At 43.7% G+C, this 26,945-nt stretch overlaps 3 protein-coding genes across 8 annotated transcripts; all 3 read left to right on the top strand.

Annotated features, from left to right (window-relative positions):
• Nucleotides 1-304: 304 nt before the first annotated feature.
• chmp6b (charged multivesicular body protein 6b) lies at nucleotides 305-2,398 on the top strand. The gene is made up of 8 exons (XM_089015660.1): nucleotides 305-522; nucleotides 758-867; nucleotides 951-1,038; nucleotides 1,119-1,205; nucleotides 1,359-1,424; nucleotides 1,699-1,779; nucleotides 1,858-1,933; nucleotides 2,002-2,398. Exons 1-8 carry the CDS (start codon nucleotides 460-462, stop codon nucleotides 2,043-2,045), a joined length of 615 nt encoding a protein of 204 aa, XP_088871786.1. The 5' UTR covers nucleotides 305-459; the 3' UTR covers nucleotides 2,046-2,398.
• Nucleotides 2,399-2,556: 158 nt separating this feature from the next.
• Nucleotides 2,557-13,566, top strand: baiap2b (BAR/IMD domain containing adaptor protein 2b). 6 transcript variants are annotated; one of them, XM_089015655.1, is made up of 15 exons: nucleotides 2,557-3,111; nucleotides 3,225-3,532; nucleotides 5,959-6,034; nucleotides 7,478-7,564; nucleotides 9,347-9,358; nucleotides 9,507-9,568; nucleotides 9,656-9,727; nucleotides 9,795-9,920; nucleotides 11,054-11,137; nucleotides 11,239-11,377; nucleotides 11,455-11,668; nucleotides 11,730-11,810; nucleotides 11,891-12,035; nucleotides 12,501-12,544; nucleotides 12,814-13,566. In XM_089015655.1, exons 2-15 carry the CDS (start codon nucleotides 3,443-3,445, stop codon nucleotides 12,845-12,847), a joined length of 1,266 nt encoding a protein of 421 aa, XP_088871781.1. In that variant the 5' UTR covers nucleotides 2,557-3,111; nucleotides 3,225-3,442; the 3' UTR covers nucleotides 12,848-13,566. The 6 variants fall into 6 exon arrangements, with proteins under 6 accessions (XP_088871781.1, XP_088871780.1, XP_088871784.1 ...); XM_089015654.1 differs by having other exon boundaries at nucleotides 11,051-11,137; XM_089015658.1 differs by lacking the exon at nucleotides 5,959-6,034 and having other exon boundaries at nucleotides 11,051-11,137.
• Nucleotides 13,567-13,690: 124 nt separating this feature from the next.
• Nucleotides 13,691-26,568, top strand: cep131 (centrosomal protein 131). Its single transcript, XM_089015648.1, has 28 exons — nucleotides 13,691-14,288; nucleotides 14,754-14,965; nucleotides 15,031-15,122; nucleotides 15,800-15,890; nucleotides 15,962-16,077; nucleotides 16,529-16,633; nucleotides 16,710-16,877; nucleotides 17,503-17,620; nucleotides 17,695-17,802; nucleotides 18,841-19,024; nucleotides 19,106-19,200; nucleotides 19,285-19,380; nucleotides 19,507-19,689; nucleotides 19,769-19,942; nucleotides 20,896-21,072; nucleotides 21,134-21,274; nucleotides 21,342-21,467; nucleotides 21,564-21,680; nucleotides 22,127-22,156; nucleotides 22,461-22,563; nucleotides 22,895-23,204; nucleotides 23,291-23,408; nucleotides 23,956-24,030; nucleotides 24,111-24,253; nucleotides 24,317-24,494; nucleotides 24,831-25,027; nucleotides 25,115-25,175; nucleotides 25,852-26,568. The coding sequence occupies exons 2-28, from the start codon at nucleotides 14,768-14,770 to the stop codon at nucleotides 25,921-25,923; spliced, it is 3,576 nt and encodes a 1,191-aa protein (XP_088871774.1). The 5' UTR covers nucleotides 13,691-14,288; nucleotides 14,754-14,767; the 3' UTR covers nucleotides 25,924-26,568.
• Nucleotides 26,569-26,945: the final 377 nt, after the last annotated feature.

Here is a 26,945-nt window from a genome sequence, read left to right as displayed (position 1 = left end):
CAAGCAGCTTCCGTTTCACTTCCGGGTGGGCGCGGCCTGCTAAAAAAAAATAAAAATAAATCGCTGTTTTGTCCTCGAACGGCTTCCGTCGACTTTCGGGTGGGTGTGGCCTGCTAAGGAGAAAGAAAAAAAATATAATAATAATACATTGTCAAATCTCTCAAGGACACTTAAGAGTCACAGACAAGTATCGAAAGAAAAACAAATACAATAATAAATAAAATATAACTAGAAACAAGAGCTACAGCTACACAGAAAATGCGAATTTAAATATGATTTGTTCTCGAGCAGCTTCCGTTTCACTTCCGGGTAATCCGGAATAGCCCTGCCAGCTCGGAAGCAAATGCTATCTTGCAGCAATTTTTTTTCTGAAGCTGCTGTAACAACAAATATCGTCGTGTCAAATTGCTGCACGCTGATTTTGGTGGCCGCCTCTTGCGGCTGTGATGCTTTGTCACGATGGGGAATCTTTTTGCCAAAAAGAAGCAGAGTCGAGTGACGGAACAAGACAAGGCCGTTTTGGTAAAGTCGTAGCTGCTCCCGAAGACGATTTAAATATAGCACAATATAAATACATTTATAGTTTATTCAACAATTTTTGAAATTAGCATTGGAGACTGCTTAAAATGTTGCACCATTTTGAATAACACCCGTAGCGAACTTGTGTGCAGTAGTGTTCTGTTTCTCAAAAATGCCCCGTGCAAGCTAAACAACATCAATCACATCTTTCAATCGGCAACTTTGGGCGTGTTTGCAGCAACTGAAACAGCAACGAGATAAACTGAGGCAGTACCAGAAGAAGATCGGCGTGCAGCTGGAGAAAGAGCGACTTCTAGCTAAGCAGCTGCTGAAAAATGGCAGGAAAGAGTAAGTTGGGGCGGAAAAAAAACACTTGACAACATTGCAATAGCCACTTTGTAAACATTGTAGCTTTTTTTTGTGCCGTTCAGCAAAGCACTCCTCCTTCTGAAGAAGAAGCGCTATCAGGATCAACTCCTGGACAAGACGGACAACCAGATCAGCAACTTGGAGCGCATGGTGGGTCCACCACCGCTGATTCTGACCCCCTGCGTGACGATCGCTTGGCCTCACTGGCTGTCTTTCTTGTAATTCTTCAGGTTCAGGATTTGGAGTTCGCCCAGATTGAGAAGAAAGTCCTCGATGGCCTCCGAGTGGGAAATGAATGTTTGAAGAAAATGCATGAGGTGGGTGATTTTGATCGCTAAATGATTAAACAGCCGCTTTTACTTTGAAAAGAAACTTTATTTTTGCCTGATTAATTTGTGCATTTTCTACACTGTCAGTATAAAAACAACGCCCTTTTGAGCTTGGAGCTTTTTTTCCTCCCTCCTCCTAAGGTCATGTCCATTGAAGAAGTTGAGCGCATCTTGGATGAGACGCAGGATGCCGTTGAGTACCAAAGGGTAAGTGGGCTTATTTTATTTTATTTTATTTTATTTGTTTTTTATTGTATTTGTATTGTACAGTATTTTATCTTATTTTGTTTTATTTTATTGTATTTTATTGTACTTTATTGTATTTTGTCGTATTTGGTTTTGTTTTGTTTTATTTTGTTTTTTTATTGTATCGTATTGTATTGCATTACAGTACATTACATTATGTTATGTTATGTTTTATTATTTTATTTATTTCTAATTACTCCCCCATTCACCGATTACTATCTTTTTTCCCATTCAGCAAATTGACGAGATGTTAGCGGGCTCGTTTTCCCAAGAGGATGAAGACGCCATTTTGGCCGAGCTGGAAACCATCACTCAGGTGCTTCATCTTCATTGTTGTCTTTTTACGTCCATAATGACGACGATAATGTATGTTTTTTTCTGTGACCTCCCACAGGGAGGAGACGTTCTGCTTCCCGACGTCCCCTCGGACCAACTGCCGGACACTCCCGAGGCTGATGAGGAGAAAGCAGGTTTGCCTCAGTTGTGTTGTATTCATTTTTAACAAAGATGGCGCCTGATTTATTTGTATTTCATTTAGCGATGGAACGACCGAGGAAAAAGGCGGAAATGTTGGCTGCGTGAAGATGGAGGATATGACCTTCTAATAACCTTCTCATGACCTTCATTTTCTCCATCAGTTTGAGCGCCAAGCGCAATGAGATTTTTCTAAAAAGACCACTTGTCATCTGCGATTCAGAACTGCTAAACCGCTCAAAGACACACACACACACACACACACACACACACACACACACACACACACACACATAATGTAATTTTTTTTATATCAACACCTTTTTAATGAGATGCGGTGGCCAATTTCAAAATAAAAGGGGCTGGACATGGTAATACAGTACATGGAAACATTTCAAAAAATGTGCAAGAAGCTCCTTTGCTTGGATTCTTTTCACAATAAATGGAGCTTTTTGAGCGTCTACTGCTGCTTGCTTTGACCACCAGAGGGCAGCACGTTTTCTTTTTTTTTTTTTAACTCATTCACTGCCATTCACGAATTTATTTGTGAATTAAATATATAACGTAGAGCGCCATTCCCGAATTTGTTCGGGTTTTGATTTTTCATGCTTGGGTGCCGATAAAGCACTGGCCATGGCCATATAACTCCAGACATATGATTTAGGCATTAACTCGTTTTTTTTCTGATGAAAGAAGAGAATCTAAGATTTCTAACGCTGCATTGAATGTTTATACAGTCCTCCAACTCAATGTTCTGTGGGTCCTGAAATTCGAGTGACAATGACAACAACCCTGGCACTGGAGTGGACAGATTTTTACACATCATCTGGCAGTGAATGAGTTAATATTCACTTTATTTCCCTTATCAAGGACCATTATTACCCCCACCCCTGCCTTTTTATTTTTTGGGGGGTGGAGAGTGGGTGATACTAGCGGTTGAATGGATCCACGGTATGCGCGCGCGTAGGAATGGACGACCAATGCGCATGAATCACGCGCGTGGATGTGGAGGTTGCGTTAGCGTGCGCGCCTCCGCGTCCTTCAGGTGACCGAGAACCTTGTTCGTCTTTGGCGACTTATTGAATCGATCGTTTCTATTGTCAGATTTTTCGATGTGGGTGCTACACAAAAGATGCTCGGAAGGTCCATCACGTTAGAAGTGTTCAAGTGCTAGGTAAAAAAATTGAATATTTTCTGTCTAATCGAAATGGTGGGCGAGGTGACGCAGTAGGATGCGTAAAATCAATTAAAAATAATAAAATTGTAAACTACCGACTTCAATTCCAGGCTTGCCGTGGCTAAAAATCCGAAGCGGCGTTGGAACGTCAAAATTGTTGCAACGGAGCTGGTGGAATGGCTCGTCCCCGGTTTTGACGTCACCAGCATCCTCCTCCCCGAAGGTCCGTGAAGGCGGCGCCCATCCGCCTCTGCAAAGGGGGGCACACGAGCAAGCGTGGGATCGCCGGTGTGCCGTCGGTGAGACTTTCCTATAAAGGCTACACCGTATGAAATCCTCGCATACGTCTGCACCGAGTCCAACCGCCAACATGTCCAGAACCGACGAGGTCCACCGGATCACCGAGAACGTCTACAAGGTACGAGCATGAACACGCACACTCGCGTGATCTTTTTTTTCACTTGAACACGCTTTATTTTAGTGTCCTTCTTTGTTTTATAGTCACTAACATATTTTACAGTACCATTCTATCTATCGTGCTATTTCTTCCCACTCTCCTCGCCAAATATAGCCATTATAAAGCGTTATACAGTATAAAGCAATATGTATTGTATTGTGTCATCATGTGAGCCGTGGTCAACAGCAATTGTTTGCCAATGTTGTCATTTTGTTTCAATGTGCAGCTATGGCACTCCTTGCCCACCTGCCCAGAGTATTGCTGTAGCGTAACTCATTAACTGCGAGATGATGTGCAAAAATATGTCCACCCAGTGCCAGGGTTTTTGTCATCTTCAATCAAATTCAGGGACCTACAGAGTATTGAGTTTTAGGACTACATAAACATTCAATTCAGCGTAAGAAGTGTTAGACTCGCTTCTTTTGTTGGGAAAAATAGTTAATTTCTAGCTTATTTGGTTCTCATGGAAGGGAAATAACATTGCCAGAGGTCTAACCAGCACTATTTCGGCACCCCCTGCAAAAAAAACCAAAATTCGGGAATGGCAGTGAATGAGTTAAATTGGTTGTTTCTTATTTTTGTTGTTATGACGCTAAGATGCCGTCTATGCGCTGGGAATTATGTTAAATAACAAAGTGGGCTAATTAGTATGCAGATGTAAGACTTTCGGAAATGGGGGTGAGGGGGTGGAGCCAAATGTGGTCACGTAATTTTGAGGGTGTATGTCAGGTTTCCTGCAAAATGCATTTTTATTAAAAAAAATTGATTGGAAATCTCTTTACAATATTCAATTCTTGTGGTGGAATCTAGATTTCCTGTGTGGAGTTTGCATGTTCACCCCCGGGCCTGCGTGGCTTTTCTCCGGGTTGTCCAGTTTCCTCCACACATTCCAAAAACACGCATGGCAGGCTGATTAAAACCCTCCAAATTGTCGCTGCAAAAGCATCATGGACACCTGGTCCAGTCATGCACGAGGTCAAATCCCCGTGACCTTTTCCCGGTCACGCTTTATGTCTCTGGATGTATTTGTGTGTGTGTTTATGCGGGTGAGATATGTGAAGGCTCACCCACTGAGTCGTGATGATGATGGTGATAATGGCAGCGTAGAAGGAGTTGCGTGCACTGTCGAAGGTTGTTGTTGTTGTTGTTGTTGTGCCAGAAAGACAAACAGACAAACACCATCTGCGCTCCCTCGCAGTGCCACTTGGAATCCCAGCATGCCGCAGTCCCCCCACAACCACCTGGAACACACACACTCACACATGCTGCTACACACTGCTGAGTACACAGTAGTGTTGACTTAGCTTTGGTAAAATAATAATAAAAAATGTCCGAACCTTCACTCTGGCACGGGTAATCCCCCCCCCCTCCCTTAGCCCCACCCCGGTAGCGCCACTTGACTGTGCGGCAATTTCCAGACCAACATAAAGCTAACCGATGCTCTTTATGTAAGCGCTGACTCATATCGCATGCGCACACACACACACACATACGTGCATACACACATCCATGACACCCCAACAAGCCCCACCCTCCCACATCCTTGCGTAACAAAAGATTCACACACACATTCAATACACCGTTAGAACCCTTCGACTCTCTTCTTTCATCAGAAAAAAATAGTTAATTCTTATATTATATGAGCCTGGAGTTATATGAGCTTGAAATGGGGGCATATGTACAAAATACAATCTGTACATATTGGTTTATATAGCGCTTTAACAACAGATGAAGCTGCAACAAAGCGCTAACGTGGAAAAAAAGGGAAATGCAGCCCTCTTGTGGAAAAGAAAAAAAAACATTGCCAGAGGTCTGGCCAGCGCTTTATCGTCACCCAAGCATGAAAAAACAAGACTCAAATTGAGGAATTGCGCTCTTATTTTCAATGCCCGAATAAATTTGTGAATGGCAGTGAATGAGTTAAGGGATTAGATTAGATTACATTAGATTGCATTAGATTACATTATATTACATTAGATTATATTACATTAGATTAGCCTTTATAAGTGCCCTCCATATTTATTTGTCTTTATTTATTTTGATTCTAATTCTAACATAAATGCCATCCCTGGAACGGATTGCTGACATTTCAGTTCATTTCAATGAGAGGAGTTGATTTGAGTTACAAAGAAGGTCGCCGAATCAAGTCGTAACTCAAACATTTTGCTTGCGTACGTGAAACCCGCGTTGCCGTCAGCTGTTTGGCAAGTCACATGACCAACGCCGACACACTGAGCTCAACTGGACCTCAAGCTCGTGGAAAAAATAATTAGCAAGTGCGGCGGGTGGTTGGTCAAGGTCGGCCATTGTGGTGACTCCTCCCACTGTGCGTGTGTGAGCGAGGTTTTGCGCCGCAACTAACGACGCCGCGCGTCTTCTCGCCGCAGTCCATCATGGAGCAGTTCAACCCCTGCTTGAGGAACTTTGTGGCCATGGGGAAAAGCTACGAAAAGGCGCTAACCAGTAAGTTCCGCCGTCTCTTTGTCTCTACTTTCCGTCTGTCTCCCCTTGTCTTCGTTTTAGATGTCTCCCTCGCCATTCCATCGGGCTCTTTTCATATCATGCCGCATCACTTCGTCGGCTTGGGTGCGGGTGTGTGAAGGCAAAACCGTCAAAGTATTTTGGAACTTGATTTGAAATACGCAGGTTCAGACGCAAAACCATCGTGGAGGAAACGAGGACGGCAAGTGGGACAATCGTCGTCTTGAGAGTTGGGAAACGGGAGCAGCGTCGTAGGTCGCGGACGCTTTTGCGCCGATCGTGCGTACGCTCAAAATATAAGTGAGGAGACTTTACCGTATTTTTAGGTGCGTTTGTGACGTTAATCTCCTTTTCTAAATCCATCGCAATCCGTTTTGATTGGCAGCTCATGTTTTTGATCAACGACGCTTTTGCCCGCCGCTTGCTTGGCTAGCCGCTAACCTCTTGACGCCGACGCCGAAAACCGTTTGAGCATTAAGTCAACATCCGGCGTGTCCAGCTGCACGTCCACCTTGAATAATTTTTTTTTAAAATGAGACATTAACTCATTCACTGCCAGACATGTGAAAAAATATGTCCACTCCCGTGCCAGGGTTTTTGTCATTGTCACTCCAATTCCAGGACCCACAGAATATTCCGTTTTAGGACTACATAAACATTCAATGCAAAGTTAGAAACCTTAGCCTTTCTTTTTTCATTGGAAAAAAAGTTATTTCCTAAATTATATGGGGTTATATGACCTTGAAATGAGGGCAGATGTCCAAAATACTATGCAATACATACATATTGGTTTATATAGTGCTTTAACAAAACGCTAACATGGAAAAACCTATCTGTCGATTTGATATCTATTAGCTATCGAGCTAGCTAGCTATCTATTTGCGATCTATTAGCTATTTAGCTAGCTATTTATTTGTTGTAAAAGGCGCTTAGAAATGAAATGTATTATTATTATATGCTTTCTATTAGCTATCTAGCCAGCTAGCTATTTATTTGTTGTGAAAGGCGTTTAACAATGAAATGTATTATTATTATTTGCTATCTAGCTAGCAATCTATTCGTTATCTATTAGCTAACTAGCTAACTGTTTAGCGATTTGAGTCATTCCGGGCGCATGTGGCCGCCGCTGCTCACCCACAGAAAAACGTATCCTATGACTGTAAAGTGACCTTGAGAGTTTTGAAAGGTGCTTATTAATGAAATGTATTATTATTATTATTATCATCATAAAAAAAACATTTCCAGAGGTCTGACCAGCGCTTTATCGACACCCAAGCATGTAAAAACAAACCCCGAACGAATTTGTGAATGGCAGTGAATGAGTTCCAATGCTCAGTAGTCCTCATCGCCGTGAACTAATACGTGGACATGCAGCTAGAGATGACGGATTTGGCCTTTCCCTCCCTCCATATTACGTGTCTGCAGGTGTCACGTCCGCGGCAAAGGGTTACTTCCAAGCTCTGGTGCAGATGGGCGAGGTGGCCAGCGACAGCCAAGGAGCCAAGGAGCTCGGTGAGTCCTTGTGCTGGCTGGAGCAGGTTGTATAGACACGCTAAGGGTAGTACTTCGGACTTCGGGAATACGTAAAATCGCAACACCTGTGGCCCTATGTTCTTTATCCCCTGCGCAAAGTGCCTTTTTTTATGCTATTTGGATTTTTTTGAGGCAACCAGGTAGTTGAGTAGTTAGCACGCCGACTTCACAGCTCCCCCACGATGGATAAATGGGAAAAGAAAAAAAACATTGCTTTATCAGCACCCTAGCATGAAGAAAAACAAAACCCGAACAAATTCCGGCAATGACGCTCTCTGCCTGTATTTTTCAATTCCCGAATAAATTTGTGAATAGCAGTGAATGAGTTAAGGGATTATATTAGATTGTATTATATTACATTAGATTAGCCTTTATGAGTGTCCTCTATATTTCTTTGTTTTCATTTCTTTTGATTTTGATTCTAATATAAGTGCCATCCCTGGAACGGATTGCTGACATTTTAGTTCATTTCAATGAGAGGAGTTGATTTGAGTTACAAACAAGGTCAATTTATGAATGGCAGTGAATGAGTCTAAAAAATGGAGGTCATTTTTTTTGAATGGGAATGCGGCGGCGATGCCGAATGAGCAAACGTGAATGGCTTCCATCCCACTCGCCCACCGCCTCCCTCGTCATGGTCGTCGTCGGCGCGTCTGCCTTTCGCCCCCGCTCGCTCGGCAGCCCGGCGAACACGTCGGATGCTATAAATAAACGAACGGAGCTCCTCTTGGAGGAGACGGAGGAGGAAGCGCAAGACCATATTTGGTCTTGCGCTTCCGTTTGGCCTACGTTGACCATATAAGGGCACGGAAAACATCAGCTTGTTGAAAATTTGAAGGATTTGAGTGTTTGGGTGGCGAGAATGAGAATCGGGCTGCTCATCGTCATCCATTTCCTGTTTTTTTTTTTTTGACACTTTGTGTATATTTCTTAGCAAAGTCCATTTTCATCTCTGTGTTAATAATAATATATTTCATCCAATGTCTTGATTCATTATGTTTATGTATTTATTTATTTATTTATGTGTGTATTTATTTATTTATTTATTTGTTTATTTATTCATCCAGTTATTTATTTCTTTTTATTTTCATTGATTTTTTCCTTTATTGTATCCATTCATTTGTTTTTATTTATGTTTATTCATTTATTTATTCACTATTTGTTTCTATATTTATTTATTTATTTGTTGGTTTGTTTGTTTGTCCATTTATTTATTTATTTATTTATCCATCCATGTATTTATTTATTTTTATTTATTCTTTCCTTATTTTTTTATATTTTGCTTTATTTTATCCATTTATTCATTTGTTTTTATTTATGTTCGTTCGTTTATTTTCCATTATTTTTATGTATTTATTCATGTATATTTATTTCATTATTTCTTTCTCGATCACTTTATTTACTTGGTTTTATTCATATATATATATATATAGTAGTGTTACTTCCGGGTTGAGTGAATGCTGGCATGTGTGGCTGCCGCTGCTCACCCATGGAAAAAAAATAACCTGTGACCGTAAAGTATCCTTAAGAGTTTTGAAAGGCGCTTATAAATGAAATGTATTATTATCATTATTATTATTATTATACGCATTTGACTCCTGTGTCTAGTTGGTGTCATGGTGACGTTGGTATCCTGTCAGTCATGGATGACAAAGTAGGGTGGGTTAGGAGGGATTTGGGAGGGGTCTGCGGGGGGTGTTTCGTATTCTAAAAACTTTGTTTTTGTGTGTTTTTTTTTGTTGCAACGCGCCGCATATACAGAAGAAACAGCATGTAGGTAACACACGCACCCGTCACGCCCCCACTTTGTGTTTCATTGCCACCGTCCTGCTTCACTTCCTTTTCCTCCATTTTTATCTTCTCTTCATTGCACCCCCCCTCCCAAAACAAAAACAGTCACATTTTTCGTGTCACGCCGTAGGGGAGGTCCTGTTTCAGATGGCCGAAGTGCACCGCCGCATTCAGATCCAGCTGGAGGAGATGGTGAGCGAGTGTCACGTGAATAAACGTAAACAAATCCACCCTAAACAGTGATGACGTCACACAAAATGGCCGCCCTCTCAATTGCAGTTGAAGTCCTTCCACAACGAGCTGCTAACCGAGCTGGAGAAGAAAGTACAAATGGACGCTCGCTACCTCAATGTAAGATATTACATACTCGCCATTTTACGCTCCGTCGGTGACCCGCGTTTGACCTCCTAACCTCTAGGCGGCGCTCAAGAAATACCAGACGGAGCACAGGAGCAAAGGGGAGAGTTTGGAAAAATGCCAGAGCGAATTGAAGAAGCTCCGACGTAAAAGTCAGAGCGGAAAGACCCCCGCTAAGGACCTGCAGGTCAGTTATGACCCCACCCCTCCCACACCTATGCAAATGAGTATGCAAATGAGGTTACAAAAAGGATAAATCGGTGGTTACATAAAACGGTGTGAGCGTGGGCTTTGAGTGGCGCCACTCGGTGTTATGTGACACACACTTCCTGTTGCGTAAGGCTGTCCATCAGAAGGAGCATCGGTGCAGAGCCCCAATGCGTACGTAGAACGTTCGCCGCTTGGAATTGATGCGGATCTTGGTGGGAGAGGCAGATTGGGAAGTGACGTGGCTTGGAATTGAAGTGGATTTTCGTCAATGTATGTGACAGATGTTTAGCTTGTAGTACACAAGCAAATTTCATCATGACGTACCTGATCCACTGGTGAAAAGGATGCTATGATCCTCTTTCATCGAGCACTGCTTCATGCAACAAAGAGGGTGCAGAATGTGTCTGTGTCTTTTGTGTTGTGTCACATTATTTATTATTGAGTTGTTATTTTGTTGTTTTTAACTTTACAATGACGCCACGAGAGTGGGCTGCCTTTACAGCAGCTCCTCTCTTTTGTTTTTGCTGCTGTGAAATTTAAAATTCTGCACTATGAGACAAATATAAACTTGAAATGTATTCGTCATTGCTGGGTGTAATACTTTGTTTCTTGCTATCTAGCTGCTAGCTATCTAGCTGGCTATCTATTACCTTTTTAGCTATCAGGCTGGCTAGCCAACTATCTAGTTAGCTCTATATTAGCTATATAGCTAACAAGCTGGCTAGCTATTAGCTATCTATTAGCTAGCTAGCTTTCTATCTGTTTGAGTTACTTCCTGGTTGAGATTTCAGGGCTTTAGTCAGGTCCTAAATGACTCATCCATTCATTAATTCATTCATTCATCTATACTGTATATCGTTTGACTGCTCGGCGACCAGTCCGCTCACGAGACTTTTCATTTCCAGTCTCTTGACCCACTTTGGGTCTTTGAACGCACGCGTGGGCGGGAGGAAGTACATAAAAGTCATGATGTAACGCTCAAGTGTTTCCTGATCTAGTGGGAGACGATGTTGTCATGGCGACCAAATGGATGGGGAAATCCTCCATGTTTGTGTACGCGCGTCCGTCTGGTGGAATTTTGACGATTTTGTTTTGTTGTCGTTGCAGCAGATCGTGCCAGATTCCGGCGCCAAAACCCTGGCCGGACCTCCGCAGCTGGCGGCTCTGCGAGGCAGCGGCGGCGGCGCTCCGCAGGTGACGACAACGTCAACTCGTCCCTAATCAAATGACCGGCGATGTTTCCGATGGTGATTTACCGCGCAGAAAATTGATCGTTTGTTGACGTGCGTCCGCAGAGGTTGATGGAAAGCGGCGCCGAACACTACCAGCAGTGGCCCCAATCCAAAATGGCGTCGGCGCCCCAAAGCAAGACTTCCTATTCTAACACGCTGCCGGTGCGAAAAGCCGCGCCCGCTAAGGGCAAGACCTCACTAAGTAAGTCAAGTGATACTTCCTGTCACATGACACGACATGTGACCTGCGGTTTTTTTTTTTTTTCATTTTCCCGCTAGCCTCGCCTCGCACGCTGCCGCGCTCCAGCTCGATGGCGGCGGGCCTGGAGAAGAAACAACGCGGAGGACGGACGGCGCGTGTACGGGCGCTGTTCTCGCACGCGGCCGGCGACAACGGCACTTTGCTTAGCTTCCAGCAAGGCGACGCCGTCACGTTATTGGTCCCCGAGGCCCGCGACGGCTGGCATTACGGCGAGAACGAGAAGACACGCATGTGAGTGCGTTTTGACGCCCGTCACGCCAACTTTGCCGTTGACATTTTTCCGCCCCTGCAGGCGAGGCTGGTTTCCATTCTCGTACACGCGCGTCATTTCCGAGGACGACGCGGACGGCGATGGCCGACTTCCTGTTCAAAAGTACGTCCATTTGCGTATAGTTGGCGTCCCGTATTTTGAAGGTCACGTGTCGTATGTTGAACGTGCTGATGCGTGCGCAGCCTCCATACGTGGAGGAGCAGCAGCACCGGAAACCTTCTGGACAGAGAGGCCACTTCAACCGCCGCCGTGGCCGCCGTCACCTTCGCCGACTATCAAATCCACCCGCTGGCCAGACAGCAGCGACCCTACAGTGTCACCGTGCCGGTACATGAATACATCCATAAATAGACAGCATGAATAGATGCGAAATAAATAAATACACAAAAATAATAATTGATGATGGTTTTGTTACATAAAGGCATAAGCGGGGGGCGGGGGGGGGGGGGTGCTCAAATGCACACTTAGAGCTTAGCCAGCGGCTGACTGGGGTGCTTATGCAATTATGCTCTTCAATCACTTGGCGCCCACACTTCAATGCTCGCCAACACTATTTTTTTTAGGATTTTAGTGGTTGACGTCAACAAAAATGTCATACTTAGTATGAATATTTAGTTAGTTTGCCTTCCGGTGATGATATTTAGCAATTTATGAGATTATGTTAAAGCACTGTACAAAAGGTTGCTCTCTTGTGGTGAGTCGCGTCACTGCAGTTTGTACCCCGTTCTTATGAATCGATCGATTGATTGATTCCTTTCACATCTCTTTCCTTCCTTGTGTTTGTGTGGGCAGGCAGCGACGGACGAGTACGATTCTGCTCCCCGTTTCGTCAGCGGGTGAGCACAACCTTTTATTCATGTTTCAATAAGCACTTAAACTTTAAAAAGAAAAAGCTGCACAGCATGTACGGGACAATGAGAGTCCTTTTATTCATCATGAGTTGCTTAAATCATTGATTTGTTGATCATTAAAAATGGTCAAAATTCAATTAATTGTAAATATTGCAGTGGAAAAAAAAATAGAATGAGTTTTGCATTACCCAAAAAGGTGCTTCACAAATACTGACACATTTTACTCTTTCTTTTTTTCCTGTGTGTGTGTGTAGCCCTTCCGAAGTCAAACTCATTTCCACAGTGTGACAACGGACAGACAGACAGACAGACATCACGGGCTGCTGATTGACAACAGGAACAGGAAGTGAGGCCGCCAGAAATATATCGAGGTGGCAGACGGCAACTTAGTGCGTCGGTTGTCCGCGCAGTGGCAACGTACCTTTTATACGCACACGCTGGGTTTTCAGAATCTCAATAATAATCACAATCATACTCATCAAAGTATATTTGTCGATGTGTGGCCGCCATGCATCATACATTAGTGTAGCCTGTAATATATAACACACAAAATATGTACAGGATTTTTATATAGATGACACGTGGCTGCAATATCATGTATTATGATGACCAGTCATTCCATGCCAATCAGATACTGTATTTTTATTTATTTATTGATGGATTTTTTGTCTGTTTATTTATTTATTTTGCAACTTTTGCCAAGCACCCCCTACGCAGCAAATGACCTCGTCTTGCATGTTTTAACAGCGTAGCCGCAACAGAAATATGTAACACTGAGCAGCTGGCAACAGCTTTTATCCAAATATATGTATTAAAAAATTACAAAAACAACTTGTTTTGATCAGCTCAGACCTCAATGTACAGTCAAACCTCATTTTTCAACCATTATCTGTTCCATATACCTGTTCGAAAACAGAAATATTTCCATTCTAATCAATGTAATCTGCTTTGTTTTGCCTTGACTGAACAATAAAAAACACGCCTGCTCACAACGGAACGTTACACGAGAATAATGCGTCGGACATAATGAGAGATGACACAAGGAAGTGACGTAGGAGAAAGCGGAATCGGGTGAAGTCGTGCCGTCATGTGAACTCAGGTTGGTCCAGAACTGATTTTTGGTTGCAAACCGAGATAAAAGGGGCAGGTTGGTCAGGGAAAAAAATATATAAAATAGTTTATCGTAATAATATACTAAGCCGTGTCACGTTTTCAACGGAATTACGCTAGTGACTATACTTTTACTCAAATTATTGGCTTTATATGTCATTTCCAACAAAAATAAAACTACTTGAAATTTGTAAAAAAATACTTTCATATGCAAATGAAAAAAATATTCTTTATTTCTTATTTTATTCTTTGTGAGACGAGTTTGCATGAGCCGTCACGCCTCCTAAGTTAAATGGACGCAACCGAAACGCACGCTGTTCACGACCACCTGACGAGCCATTGATGAGTGCTAGAATCAACCAATCAGGGATAAGAAGAGGAGACGACCATCATGCACCGGCCAATGGGATAGAAGAAAGGTGGAACTAATGGCCCCCTTGATGAAGAGAAGATGTTGACTTTGAATATTTGGTGTTTTTCGGTCTTTCCCGGTTCCACTGAGTGATCGAGTGCGAAAAATCTTCCTACAAGCGGACATTGGCATTCCTCGTTCGTCGGAGAGTTGCGGCTCTTCACGCGCTTAAGCAAGTTGGTGTCGACGTTTTTCGGCGTGTCGGACGTGAGTGTTAGCCTGTGTTGTAGCCGCTTTAGCTTGTGCTCCTTTCGCCTTTTCCCTTTAAATTTTGTAGCAGAAAACATGCAAACTGGCGTGATTCGTGGGGAGCATTTTGCAATTTAGCATCACACTGACTGAATTTTAATTTTGTTGCATTTGATGTGATTGTTTTAATTTGTATTAGCTGAACTGCATAATTATGAGTTTGTTATGCACCTTTGCAACGAAACCTCGTGACATCCGGGTACAATGCACTTCATCCAGCATGCCTTAATTAATAATGTAGATCAACTTGTACCCTACCAAGGATCTCGTTTAGCTACCTTATATTTTATTTTTTGTGGTGAAGGAAAACATTTTGGACACCGTTCAACATGAGCAGAATGCAAAGGGCGGCTTCTGTTGTTTGTCGTCTTGGTAATGTGAGTCGCTTTGTTGTTATCAAACGAGCCGCGGTTTCCTGCACAGGTGTCAAGTGAAGGATGCACGCCACGCGAAGCCCCTCGTCCATCTCGGCCACGCCACCCGGGGACGCCCTGGACCTCAGTTTGTCCGGCTCACGGCTGTCTTTCTCCAAGAGACCCGGCGCCGGTGCTGGGATGTCGCCCGCCGGCAGGTTTTTGACCCGATCGGTGTCTGTGATGGCGCCGTGCGAGGCCCGAGGGAAGCGTAATACCCTGGTGAGGAGGAGCCACCATTTTGAAAACTTGTGTTCTGGGGGGAAAACATGGGTCTGTCTCCACAGGGCGACGGAGTGGGAAGTCCTCGCTCTGTCAAGAATCTTCGTCGCTCCAACAGCACCACGCATGTCAGCCACCAGCCACAATTTGCGCTCAGGTATCACAATGAGCTCACATGACACCCCCCCTTCTTTATTTTGAAATTCCTCCAAGCAATAGTTGACCTGTAACAACAGCTGGTTGGATGTGTGGACAATTTTAATCTGAAATAACGGAAGCAGAAGACCACGATGGCATCACAATGAGATGCAGCTGAGGTCGCAGGGTACGCTCACTTGTTTTGTGTGGAGAGTGGGGGGTGGGTCATGACCTTCGGGTCAGGTTACCCCCCCGCCTTCTGCCCGGTTGAACCAGTCAGAAAAGAAAAGTGTGCGCTCTTTGTGCCTATTGCATCTGTTCATACCAGGAGTCTGGGCGCTCCCCACTGTGTCTCCGCCCACCAAGTAGTAGCCTTAAAGTCCAGGAATGTGTGACTAAAGTGGTCTTTTTTCACTTTTTTCACTTCAATCCACTTTTCAAAATTACAGTGAAACCTCAGCTCACAAAATTAATTGGTTCCCAGAAAGTGTAAGGTGAAAAATGTGCCTTCCAAAAATTAATTTCCCATAGGAAACCATTAAAATGACAATAATCCGTTCCCATGTCCCCAATAAAACAATTTTCTACACAAAAATATACCTTATTTTACGTATAATAAATGTGCTATTTCACTGTCGTTTTTTAACTCATTCAATGAGTGTGCATTTGCATCGGTGCTACTTTTCCTTCTTTCAGTCCGGACCACCATAGCGGCGATTATCTGACTGTGTCAAACAGCGGCGCAGATGGACGAAAGAAACCGGACGGGACCACCTGGAACATCTTGGTATATATTATATACACAAGCCTCATCTCAAAAAAGGCTTTTTTTCGCACGCGTCTTTGTCGTGACGTCAGGACGAGCAACCTCGGGCACCCGCCGCGCATCACCTGGGCCGTAGCCCTGCCAGCGTTGATGCCCCCACCGGCATGAAGAGGCGAGACCCTGCCGCATCATTCACTGCCAATAACAGGTTTGTTGATGTCAAACCTGCAATGTCCATTTGAAACTTTTTTGGTACATTTTGTTTAAAAAATCTACAATTGTGGGATTATTGAACTCATTCACTACCAGATGATGTGTAAAAATGTGTCCAGTCTAGTGCCAGGGTTTTTGTCATTGTCACTTGAAGTCCAGGACCCACAAAATATTGGGTTTTAGGACTACATAAGCATTCCATACACTGTAAGAAACTTTCGAATCTCTTCTTTCATCAGAAAAAAAGAGTTAAGTCCTAAATAATGTGGCTCTGGAGTTATGTGATCTTGAAATGAGGGCCGCTGTCCAAAATACAATGCATGCATATTGGTTTATATAGCGCTTTAACACAACTGAAGCTAGCACAAAGTGCTAACATGGGGAAAAAGGGAAATGCTGCCCTGAAGTATTCCTCCCTTACGATGCTAACGTCGCTTCTCGATCAGGAGCAACAAAGGCGCCGTGGGCAACGCCGTCACCACCATCTTGCACAACAACCACGGCGACAAACCGCTGACGCCCAAAAGCTCCAACCAGAGGCCCCCCTTCAAGTACGTCCCCCTTTGCAGCTCTTCCGAGACCACCTCTAGAACTACCGCAATTTTTTTATTTACTTTTTTCCCCCAGTAACCTCCTGAAAGCTAGCGCTAACGACGACGTCTCTCCGGAGAACGGCTCGCTCACCAAGTCCCAGAAGAACTTTTCCTCTACTCCGTCCAACAACAGAAGTCCGGTTCCCCGGGGTAGTCCGCATCCGCAGCGCCGCAACCAAGTCTCTGAGGAGGATGCCGAAAGGTTTTGCCATGCTTGTAAAAGTAGTTATGTAGGATTTCTAAATCCTCAAGTGTGCAAAAAATGCTGTGATGATGATGATTATTATTGTTACTATTATTATTATGATTATTATAACTATTTTTACTATTATTATGATTATTAGTATCATTATTATTACTACTACTATTATTATTATTATTATTATTACTACTATTATTATTATTATTAGTAGTACTATTATTATTATTATTATTATTATTATTATTATTATTGTTATTAATATTACTACTAGTATTACTACTAGTATTACGACTATTACTATTGCCATTACGTATTGTTATTATTACAATTCTTACTATTATTATTATTACTATTCTTACTATTATTACTATTATTCCTATTCTTACTATTATTACTATTCTTCCTAGTATTACTATTACTACTATTACTACTCTAACTATTATTATTACTATTACTACTATTAATACTACCATTACTATTATTACTATTATTATGATTACTAGTATTACTATTATTATTTTTACTATTCTTACTATTACTACTCTGACTATTACTATTATTATTATTACTATTATTTACATTTCCAAACGATACAAATGAGTATAAAGTGTGCCGAACCTTGCAGGTACATCCAACAGGTCAACCAGGCTGCCGTCACCATCCAGCGTTGGTTCAGGCGTCACGCCAGGCGGCGCCGCGCCAACCGTGCGGCACTGCGACGCATCCTGGACAGCAAAAGAAAGGTCTGGAAAATTCTTTGAAAAGCCATTTTTTCTTATCGTACATCTACGATGGTTTTGTGAATGATCGGTCGCAGGAGTGGCAGGAGCGAGCTGTGACTGACGGTTACCTAGAGACGCCTCAAGATGACCGTAAGCTGATTCGGGAAGAAAAAGCTCGTCAGGCGCGTCTTCTTGCCATCCGAGTAAGTGATCAACAGTATGTCTCTGTAGTAAAAAAAAACATTTTTTGTACTTTAACTGGAATGATTGCATCAAATTGTCAATTACTTTCAATAGCTAGAAAACTAATCAGTAATTAACTCATTCACTACCAGACAATGTGCAAAAATGTGTCCATTCTAGTGCCAGGGTTTTTGTCATTGTCACTCAAATTTCAGGACCCACAGAATATTCAGTTTTAAGACTACATAAACATGTAATTCAGCGCAAGAAACCTTAGACTGTCTTCTTCCATTAGAAAAAAAGTTGATTCCTAAGTTACATGGGTCTGGAGTTATATGAGCTTGAAATGGGGGCGGCTGTACAAACAATACATATATATTGATTTACATAGCGCTTTAACAGCAGCTTTAGCTGTAACAAAGCGCTAACATGGAAAAAGGGAAACGTTGCCCCCTTGTGGAAGGGAAAATCATTGCCAGAGGTCTGACCAGTGCTTTATCAGCACCTCCTGCAAGAAAACAAAAATCGGGAATGGCGCTCCACGTCATGCTTTTAAATTCCCGAATGAATTTGGAAATGGCAGTGAATGAGTTAAAATATACCAAGGAATTCAATGTTTGTTGGCTGTAGGAGCTTTTAAAATATTTTATTTCTTAAAGTTATAGGGTATAACTTTAGGGTTTAAAAAATGATGAATTTAATGAGAGCTAGTTCACTATTATTATTTCTTATAAGCCCTTTGTTGCAGCTTCAGCTTTTGTTAAAGCGCTATTAGCTATCCATCTAGCTAGCTATCTATTAGTTATCTATTAGCCGGCTAGCTAACTTTCTATCTACTGTATTTGAGTTATTCCAGGTTTAGTGAACGCTGGCGCATGTGGCTGCCGCTGCTCACGCACAGAAAAAAAACATATTCTGTGACTGTAAAGTGACCTTGAGAGTTTTGAAAGGCGCTTAGAAATGAAATGGATTATTATTATATAAATCAATATGTATGTATTGTATTATTCAAAACAAATATTTAATAAGACTTTGTCTCCCTCCTGTGGTCACTACAGGAACTGCAGCAAAAAAGAGCCCAGCATCATTCCCAAACTCCTCATCAACTCGAGTGTCCAGAGGCAGGCCTCGGGCACCGCACGGCGCCGGACAAGAAACCAGCGAAAATTTTACACAATAGCGCATCACTTAGCAACACCTCCAGCGTGTCGTCAACACACGCCAAAGCCAACAACAACGCGGGTGCGTGTGTCTGACACGCGTGTGAGCGCCATTCAGCACACGCATGTAGGAATCTTGCATGCATGTGCGTTTGTGTCGCAGACTTCCACGCGAACGCGGCGGCCGACTTGAATGAAATGAACTTCAGGGCTGTTTCGCCAGCGTTGACCAATCACAGAGCATCGCCATGCACGCAGGTCTTCCATCACCCCGCCCCCTTTTTTTTTAATGCCTTCGAGGGTCTGCTTTGCTTCTTATCTTTTTTTTTTTGGTCCTTATAGGAGCGCAACGGCGTCGCAGAGGAAGAAGATGGCGACGACAGGACGTCGATACGCCAGGCGAGACCTGGTTCGTCTCACTTGACGGTCCCGTGTGATGTATGTGCGCCATTGTTAGCTTTATGCTAGCTGGGGGGGAGTCAAAATAATAATAATAATAATAAAACACTTATGCGTGTAATATTTGTGGCATGTTTCTGCTTTTATTTTGGTGGTGCTCTGTAGGATCTGCAGCCGCTTCCCCTGAGCGCCAGAAGTCCTCCTTCGCACAGGAATGTCAGTCCTGTGTCAGCGGCAGATCGCAAAGCCAAGAACGGCGGCCATTTTCCGGACGAATTTGCCGAATTGTCCTGTTTCCGGGCCGTTTCGCCTTCCTTGTCCAGTCGCGGCGCTTCTCGGTGTTCTCAGGTGGTGGATATATCAGAAGCATATTCGTCTATTATAATATTTTTATTTTCTTGACCGTCTTGTATTTGTTATGCTCCAGGAGCGTCCTCGCGGGCGTTTGAGCGGCGGCGACGACGACGATCGATCCTGCGCCGCGGCATCCAAGTCCACCTTCAACGAACTCCTGGACACCATCAAGCTGCTGGAGGAGGAACCCCAACGTCTTTCCGGCACGAAATGTTACAACAAAGACAAATACGCTTGGGTCGATCAGGTGAGAGCGTATCAATATATTTATAATAATAATAATAGTAGTAGTAATAACAGTAGCAATAAATGTAGCAATAACAGTAGTAATAATTGTAACCATAATTGTAATAATAATAATAATAATAGTAATAATAACATTATATAAAAACGTCATAATTTTATAATTTAAAATATAATTTAACTCATTCGCTGCCCTCAAATTGATGAGTTTGGGAATGATGCTGGGCTCTTTTCTCCTGCAGTTCCTGTTGTCACCACAGGAGGGAGACAAAGTCTTCATTTTTTTTTTTATTATAAGAAAATAATGGCAAACTAGCTTTAATTAAATTCAACATTTTATATAATAATAATAATAATAATAATACATTTCATTTATAAATAAAATATTTTAAAAGCACTTAAGGCCGACCAACATCAAATTTCTTGGTATCTTTAACTCATTCACTGCCATTTCAGAATTTATTCAGGGAATTGAAAACTGACGTGGCGCGCCATTCCCGAATTTGTTAGGGTTTTGTTTTGTCTTGCTTGGGTGCCGATAAAGCGCTGGTCAGACCTCTGGCAATGTTTTTTTTTCTCTTCCACGAGGAGGCCGCTCTTGCCTTTTGTCCATGTTAGCGTTTTTTTTAATAGCTTCAAGCGCTATATAATTCAACGTGTATGTATTGTATTTTGTACAGCTCCCCCCATTTCAAGGTCAGATTACTCCAGACGTGTATAATTTAGGAATTAACTTTTTTTTTTTCTGATGAAAGATGAGAGTCTATGGTTTCTAATGCTATATTGAATGTTTATGTAGTCCTAAAACTCAATATTCTGTGAGTCCTGCAATTTGAGTGACAATGACAAAAACCCAGGCAGTGGATTGGACACATTTTTGCACATCGTCTGGCAGTGAATGAGTTAAAAAAACACTTTAAATGGTTTTTGTGGTCAAAGTTGACTTCCTTTTTACAGGACGGTGATGCCGACTCACTGACGGCCGACAACCTGGAGCGTCACATCCAGCTCAGCCTGCCGCTGCCGCCCGACGGAGACGGAGCGGCGTTGCTATCGGAAGCTAAACTGCAGAGCATCATGAACTTCCTGGATGAGATGGAGAAGTCGGAGCAGGAACGTCCGCGATCCAGAGAAGTGAGTCCATCCGTGAAAAAGAAAACAAAATCCTGATCGGGTAACGTTGGCGTGTCGTCAGGCCGCGTTTTTAGACGAGGAGGCGGCCCCCGTGTTGGACCCTGCCTCGGCCACCGCCGCCCAAGTGTCGGGATCCATCATGAGGATCAAAATGGAGCTGGAGGAGAAGAAGCGGCTGGTGGAGATGTTGCAGAATGCATTGGTGACGAGACGTCAACGCCCTTTGACCCCCCCCCACCGCCTCATCATGGCGGGTCGTTTTCCTTCAGGCCCAGCAGAGAGAGCTAACGGTGCAGCACGTGAAGGAAACGGAGAAGGAGCTAAGCCGAAACCTTCAGCTTCAGAGGGACCAGTACGAAGCCACCGTGCAGAGACACCTCACCTTCATCGACCAGGTGGGCACATAGCACACCCCCCCCCCCCCCCCCCCCCCCCCCCCCGCCAGCGACCTAAATCATCGCTCACGTGCCCTTTGACCTTTCCGTCCTCAGCTGATCGGCGACAAAAAGGCTCTGAGCGAACGATGCGAGAGCGTCATCGCCGAGCTCAAGCTGGTGGACCACAAGTACACCAAGAAGATCTCCCAGATGCAGGAGCAGCATAAAATGGTGAGCGCCGCCTTAAAACCCCCGTCGGTTACCCCACACTTCTGACTTTCTTCTTCGCTTTATCTATTCGCTAGCTAATGGCTATTTGCTTACTAATAGCTATCTATTTGCTTGCTAATGGCTATCTATTTGCTTGCAATTAGCTATCTATTCACTAGCTATTGGCTATCTCTTCGCTAGTAATTAGTTATCTATTTGCTTTCTATCTATTTGAGTTACTTCGGGGTTGAGTGAACGCTGGCGCGTGTGGCTGCCGCTGCTCACCCACAGAAAAAACTTATCCTGTGACTGTAAAGTGACCTTGAGAGTTTTGAAAGGCACTTAGAAATCAAATGTATTATTATTATTATGATTATTATTTAACGACTTCTTCTTCTTCTTCTTCCTCCTCTTCATCATCGTCATCGTCGCCGCCGCCGAGGCCGCTTCTCCTTCCCCCGCGTCAGGTTTGGCAAATCCTGGGCCCGCTATGCGAGGTAACGCTTCTCCCCGGCGTGCTTTGCCGTTTCCACGCCGCCATTTTGTCTTTTTGTTGTCGTTTGTCCAGCGCACTGTCCGTCTTCCCGGATGCTCACTGTCCTCATCATCTTCATCACCGCCGCCATCTTGGCCGAGTCTTCATCCTGGCATTTCTTCTTGCATGTTCCGCCGCCGCTGCTCCTCCTTGGCTTGGTCCTCCTTGTCTCCATTTTGATTCGTCTGCCATCACCTCCTTCCTTCCTAATTGTCTTTTTTTTCCTCCCTTCTTCCTCCTTACCCTGATTTCCCCCCCCTTGATAGGAGATCAAGAAGTTGAAGGAGCTAATCAGCGTCACGGAGAAGATCCGGCGGGAGAAATGGATTGATGAGAAAACCAAAAAAATCAAGGAGATCACCGTGAAAGGTTAAAAAAAATGTGCACTGTGACTGTAAAGTGTCCTTGAGAGTTTTTGAAAGCCGCTTAGAAATTAAATGTAGTATTATTAGTATTATTATTATTATTATTATTGCTACTACGATTGCTGCTAGTTCTATTGCTAGTGGTATTGCGACTAGTATTGCTACTACTATTGCTATTATTATTATTGCTACTACTATTGCTGCTAGTAGGATTGCTATTGCTAGTGGTATTGTTAGTGGTATTGCGACTAGCATTGCTACTCGTATTGCTATTATTATTGCTATTATTATTATTTATGATTTCTCCCCCCCCCCCCTCCCTTCCTGCTGACCAGGCTTGGAGCCCGAGATCCAGAAGCTAATCTCCAAGCACAAACAGGAGCTAAAGAAGCTACGCACGCTCCACGAGGCCGAGCTGCTCCACGCCAAGGAGCAAGGGGTCGAACGCTGCGCCCGGCAGTGCGAGGAGCTACGCAGGCAGCTGGAAATCGAAAAGGAGGAGCAGTGCCGCAAGGAGCGAGACTTGTCCCGCCGTAGGTTTGAGAAGCAACTCCAGGAGGAGGAGCTGGCCCTGCAGCAGCACAGGAAACGCGTCCACAAGGAGTTGGCCGACGAGAAGGAGCGTTTGGCGCAGTTGGCGGCCAGGTATGAGTTGATAGGGCGTGAAAACGCAGGCGGAGCGGGAGGATGCGTTCAAAGACCCTCCGGCGATTTTCACGTTCTTTGTGCAGGCAGCACTCGGAGATGGAGGAGTTGCGTCGGCGCATGGAGGAAAATTCCTGCGTGGCCGGAAGGGTTTTCAGGGAGGAGCTGGACAAAACCAGAGAGGAGCAGGAAAGGAGACATCAGGTTAGCCTCACTTTTGTCCTCATGTTTGTTTTTTTTAATTTGATAGCATCACATTATTTTTATTAACTCATTCACTGCCAGATGATGTGCAAAAATGCACCCACTCCACCCCAAATAGATAGAAAGCTAGCTACCCAGCTAGTAGATAGCTACTACTAATAATGCATTGCATTTGGAAGTGCTTTTTAACTCTCAAGGACATAGATAATAAATAACTAGCTAGCTAGCTTTACACTATACTACTTAGCACATTCAACTAGCGAGCTAATAGATAGCTATTAATAATAATACATTGTTTTTATAAGTGCCTTTCAAAACTCAAGGACAGAGCTAATAGATAGCTTCTATAGCGCTGGAACAAAGCGCTAACATGGACAAAAGGCAAATGCTGCCCCCTCATGGAAGTGAAAAAAAAAACGGCCAGAGGTCTGAGCAGTGCTTTATCAGCACCTAAGCGTGAAAAAAGTTGTATTTGGTTTTATGTCGCTTTTTTTTACAAATATTTTTAGCATGTAGCATGTAGCGGGAGTGTTGCTTGTGTCGTCAGGCGGAGCTGAAGAAGCTGCAGGAGCGCTTTGACCAGGAAAAAATGAACTGGGAGGAGGAATACAGGAAAAAACAGGTGCGTGATGGACGGATGGAAGCAGCGCCCCGTCAGTCCGTCTTCACTCCTGCACTGACGACACGTTATTCGCCGCTTAGGAGGCGGGGCTTCTGAGATACGAGCGCCAACTACGAGAGGAGCTGCGGCAGGAACGCGACAAAGAGATCCAGCTGGCCATCGCCGCGTTGGTGGAGGAGACCAGTAAGGACAAGGAGGAGAACGAGAGAGTCGCTCAAAACAGGTACAGGGTTGGCAGGACTTTTTTTTTTTTTTTTTTTTTTTTTTTATGATTGATTTTTCTCAGGGTGAATCGCGTGCGGGAGGCGTACGAAGTGGAGCTGAAGGAGCTGGAGCGTTCCCTGAGGGAGGCTCTGGATAAGCAGCAGGAGCTGAGGAAACATCACATGGAGGCGTTGCAGCAAGTCCAGGCGCTCAAAGATGGGCTGAGTCACAAGGAGCAAGACCTGGTCCTCGTCACTCAAGTGAGAAATGACCACGCCGCAGAACATGTTCATGCTAGCGTGCGGCTAATTAACTCATTCACTGCCATTCGGGAATGACGCCATTCAATACAGCAAAGCTAATAAATAGATAGCAAATGATAATAATAATGACTGAACTCTTTTTTTTCCTGATGAAAGAAGATAGACTCATATTTCTAACACTGTATTGAATGTTTATGTAGCCCTAAAACTCAATATTCTGTGGGTCCTGCAATGTGAGTGACAATGACAATAACCCTGGCACTGGAGTGGACATATGTTTGCACATCATCTGGCAGTGAATGATTTAATCCGCCTTTTTATTTTCATATTGAGAACCGGGACCAACTCCTGGAGGAGCGCCGCGGGGTGGCCTCGGTGATCCAGCAGGAGTTCAGCGAGCGCCTCCTGCGAGCCGAGGAGGAGGCGCAGAGGGCCAGGTTGGAGGCGGAGGGGGTGCGCCTCACGCTGCAAGAGGAGGTGAGCAGGATCAGCAAGGAGAAGGAAGACGAACTGCAGGCGGTGCATCAGCGGTAAGCAACCGACGGCGTGAATCTGCGCCACGCTCTCGTTTTGCGGAGAGGAAATCCGTCAAAAAAGTTGACCTTCATGACCTTCAGGGTCAAGGCGGCCATCTTGAAGAAAGACGAGGCGGTCAACGCTCTGCGGAGGCAGCACGAGGTGAGCCTTCAGTCATTATTAGTATTATTTGCTATCTATTAATTATTAGTATTTTGTAGTATTTAATATATATGTAGTATTAGTATTTAAAAAAATATCTACATTTTGCTTTAAATACATATTTATGATAAATAGAATAAAAACAAATTTTATATATAGAATTAGTACTTAATATTTTAGTATGTAGTATATATAATAATAATAATAATAATAATAAATCCAATTTATAGTATTAGAATATGTTACCTCTGGGTTGAGTGAACGGTAGCGCATGTGGCTACCGCTGCTCACACGCAGAAAAAATATCCTGTGCCTGTAAAGTGTCCTTGAGAGTTTTGAAAGACGCTTAGAAATGAAATGGATTATTATTATGATTATTATTAGCTTTGGCTGGCTAGCTAGCTATCTATTCACTATCTAGCTGGCTGGCTATCTAGCTAGATATCTGTTGGCTAACGATTGCCTAGCAAGCAAGCTTTCTATCTATTTGAGTTACTTCCGTGTTGAATGAACGCTGGCGCGTGTGGCTGCCGCTGCTCACCTGTAGAAAAACTTACCATGTGACTGTAAAGTGACCTTGAGAGATTTGAAAGGCACTTAGAAATGAAATGTATTATTATTATTATAAGACGGGGGGCGGGAATCAACCCCATGTCCCATTGCTGTCGTCCGATAGGCTGCTCTGAAGAGGGCGGAGCATCTGGAGGCCTTATGGGAGGAGCAAAGGAGGCAATTGATGGAGAAATGACCTCAAGACCGACTGCACTCTGAAGTACACACTCACGCACACACCCCCCAACAAACTTTTTTAGTGTCGTGGGTCTTTTTTGGGGGGGGGGCTGGAACTAATTGCCCCCCCCCCAACCCCCTCCCCAATTCAGTCACTCATACAACCCACTTTCTGGCCCCTCCCACAACGCACCAAGAATGTCTCAATGATCCTCCGATCTATTCCAGATGTTTCTGTGACCGGCCTGGGCAGGCCCTGCATTACCGAGGAGGGGTTGGGTGCGGCGGTTGCGTCATTTCTATTTGTGTTCTGTTCCTGAGAAGTGAGCAGGAAAGTCTGGCGAATGTTCTCGGGAGGAAAAAAAAATAGGGAAAAAAGTCACAAAATGCTGTTTTGAGGTTGACATTTTTTTTTTTGGTCACATGACCAAAACGAAGGACGAAACGGAAAAAAGAATGAAGGACACCCGGGTTGATGTTTTTGTTTTCACTGTAATTATTGTGGTGCAAAAAAAAAAACTTTTGGACACACTGTGGGATGGTAGTGGTGGTGGAAATAACTTTTTTTCCTTCTTTCCTCTTCATTTATCACTATGATCCTTTTTTTCTACTTTTGTTTTCATTCGAGTGAAGTGTCTCAAATAATAAACAATACCGAGACGAATGTTCTTCAACAGGACGTTTAATAGCATGCTGGTGGTGGTAGTGGTGGTGGTGTGAGGGGGGGGGTCCCAAGTATACCAAGTCTTGTGACCCACTTTGCTCCGCAGCTCGTCTTCCTCTTTCAGCGCATTTTTATTATTATTATTATTATTTGCTTACTGCCGATGAAACCCAAAATGGCCGACTGGTTCTTATCTCAAATCCAAAGAATTTATGGAGTCATGGATTGGATTGGATGTACCTTTATTTGTCTCGCAGTGGAGAAATATACATTTAGGGGCAGCAAAGTTGTGAAAGGAAGAGGAAAGGAAAGAAAGAAGTAGAAAAAAAACAGGAGCTGCTGGAAATGCAGCCACTCTCGCGGCGCCATCTTGAAGT

Source organism: Hippocampus bargibanti, linkage group LG15 (assembly GCF_051943395.1).
Source record: "Hippocampus bargibanti isolate YZ-2025 linkage group LG15, ASM5194339v1, whole genome shotgun sequence".
Taxonomy (NCBI): domain Eukaryota; kingdom Metazoa; phylum Chordata; class Actinopteri; order Syngnathiformes; family Syngnathidae; genus Hippocampus; species Hippocampus bargibanti.
Note: the sequence above shows the minus strand (reverse complement) of the source record. Positions and strands in the feature narration are given on the sequence as shown.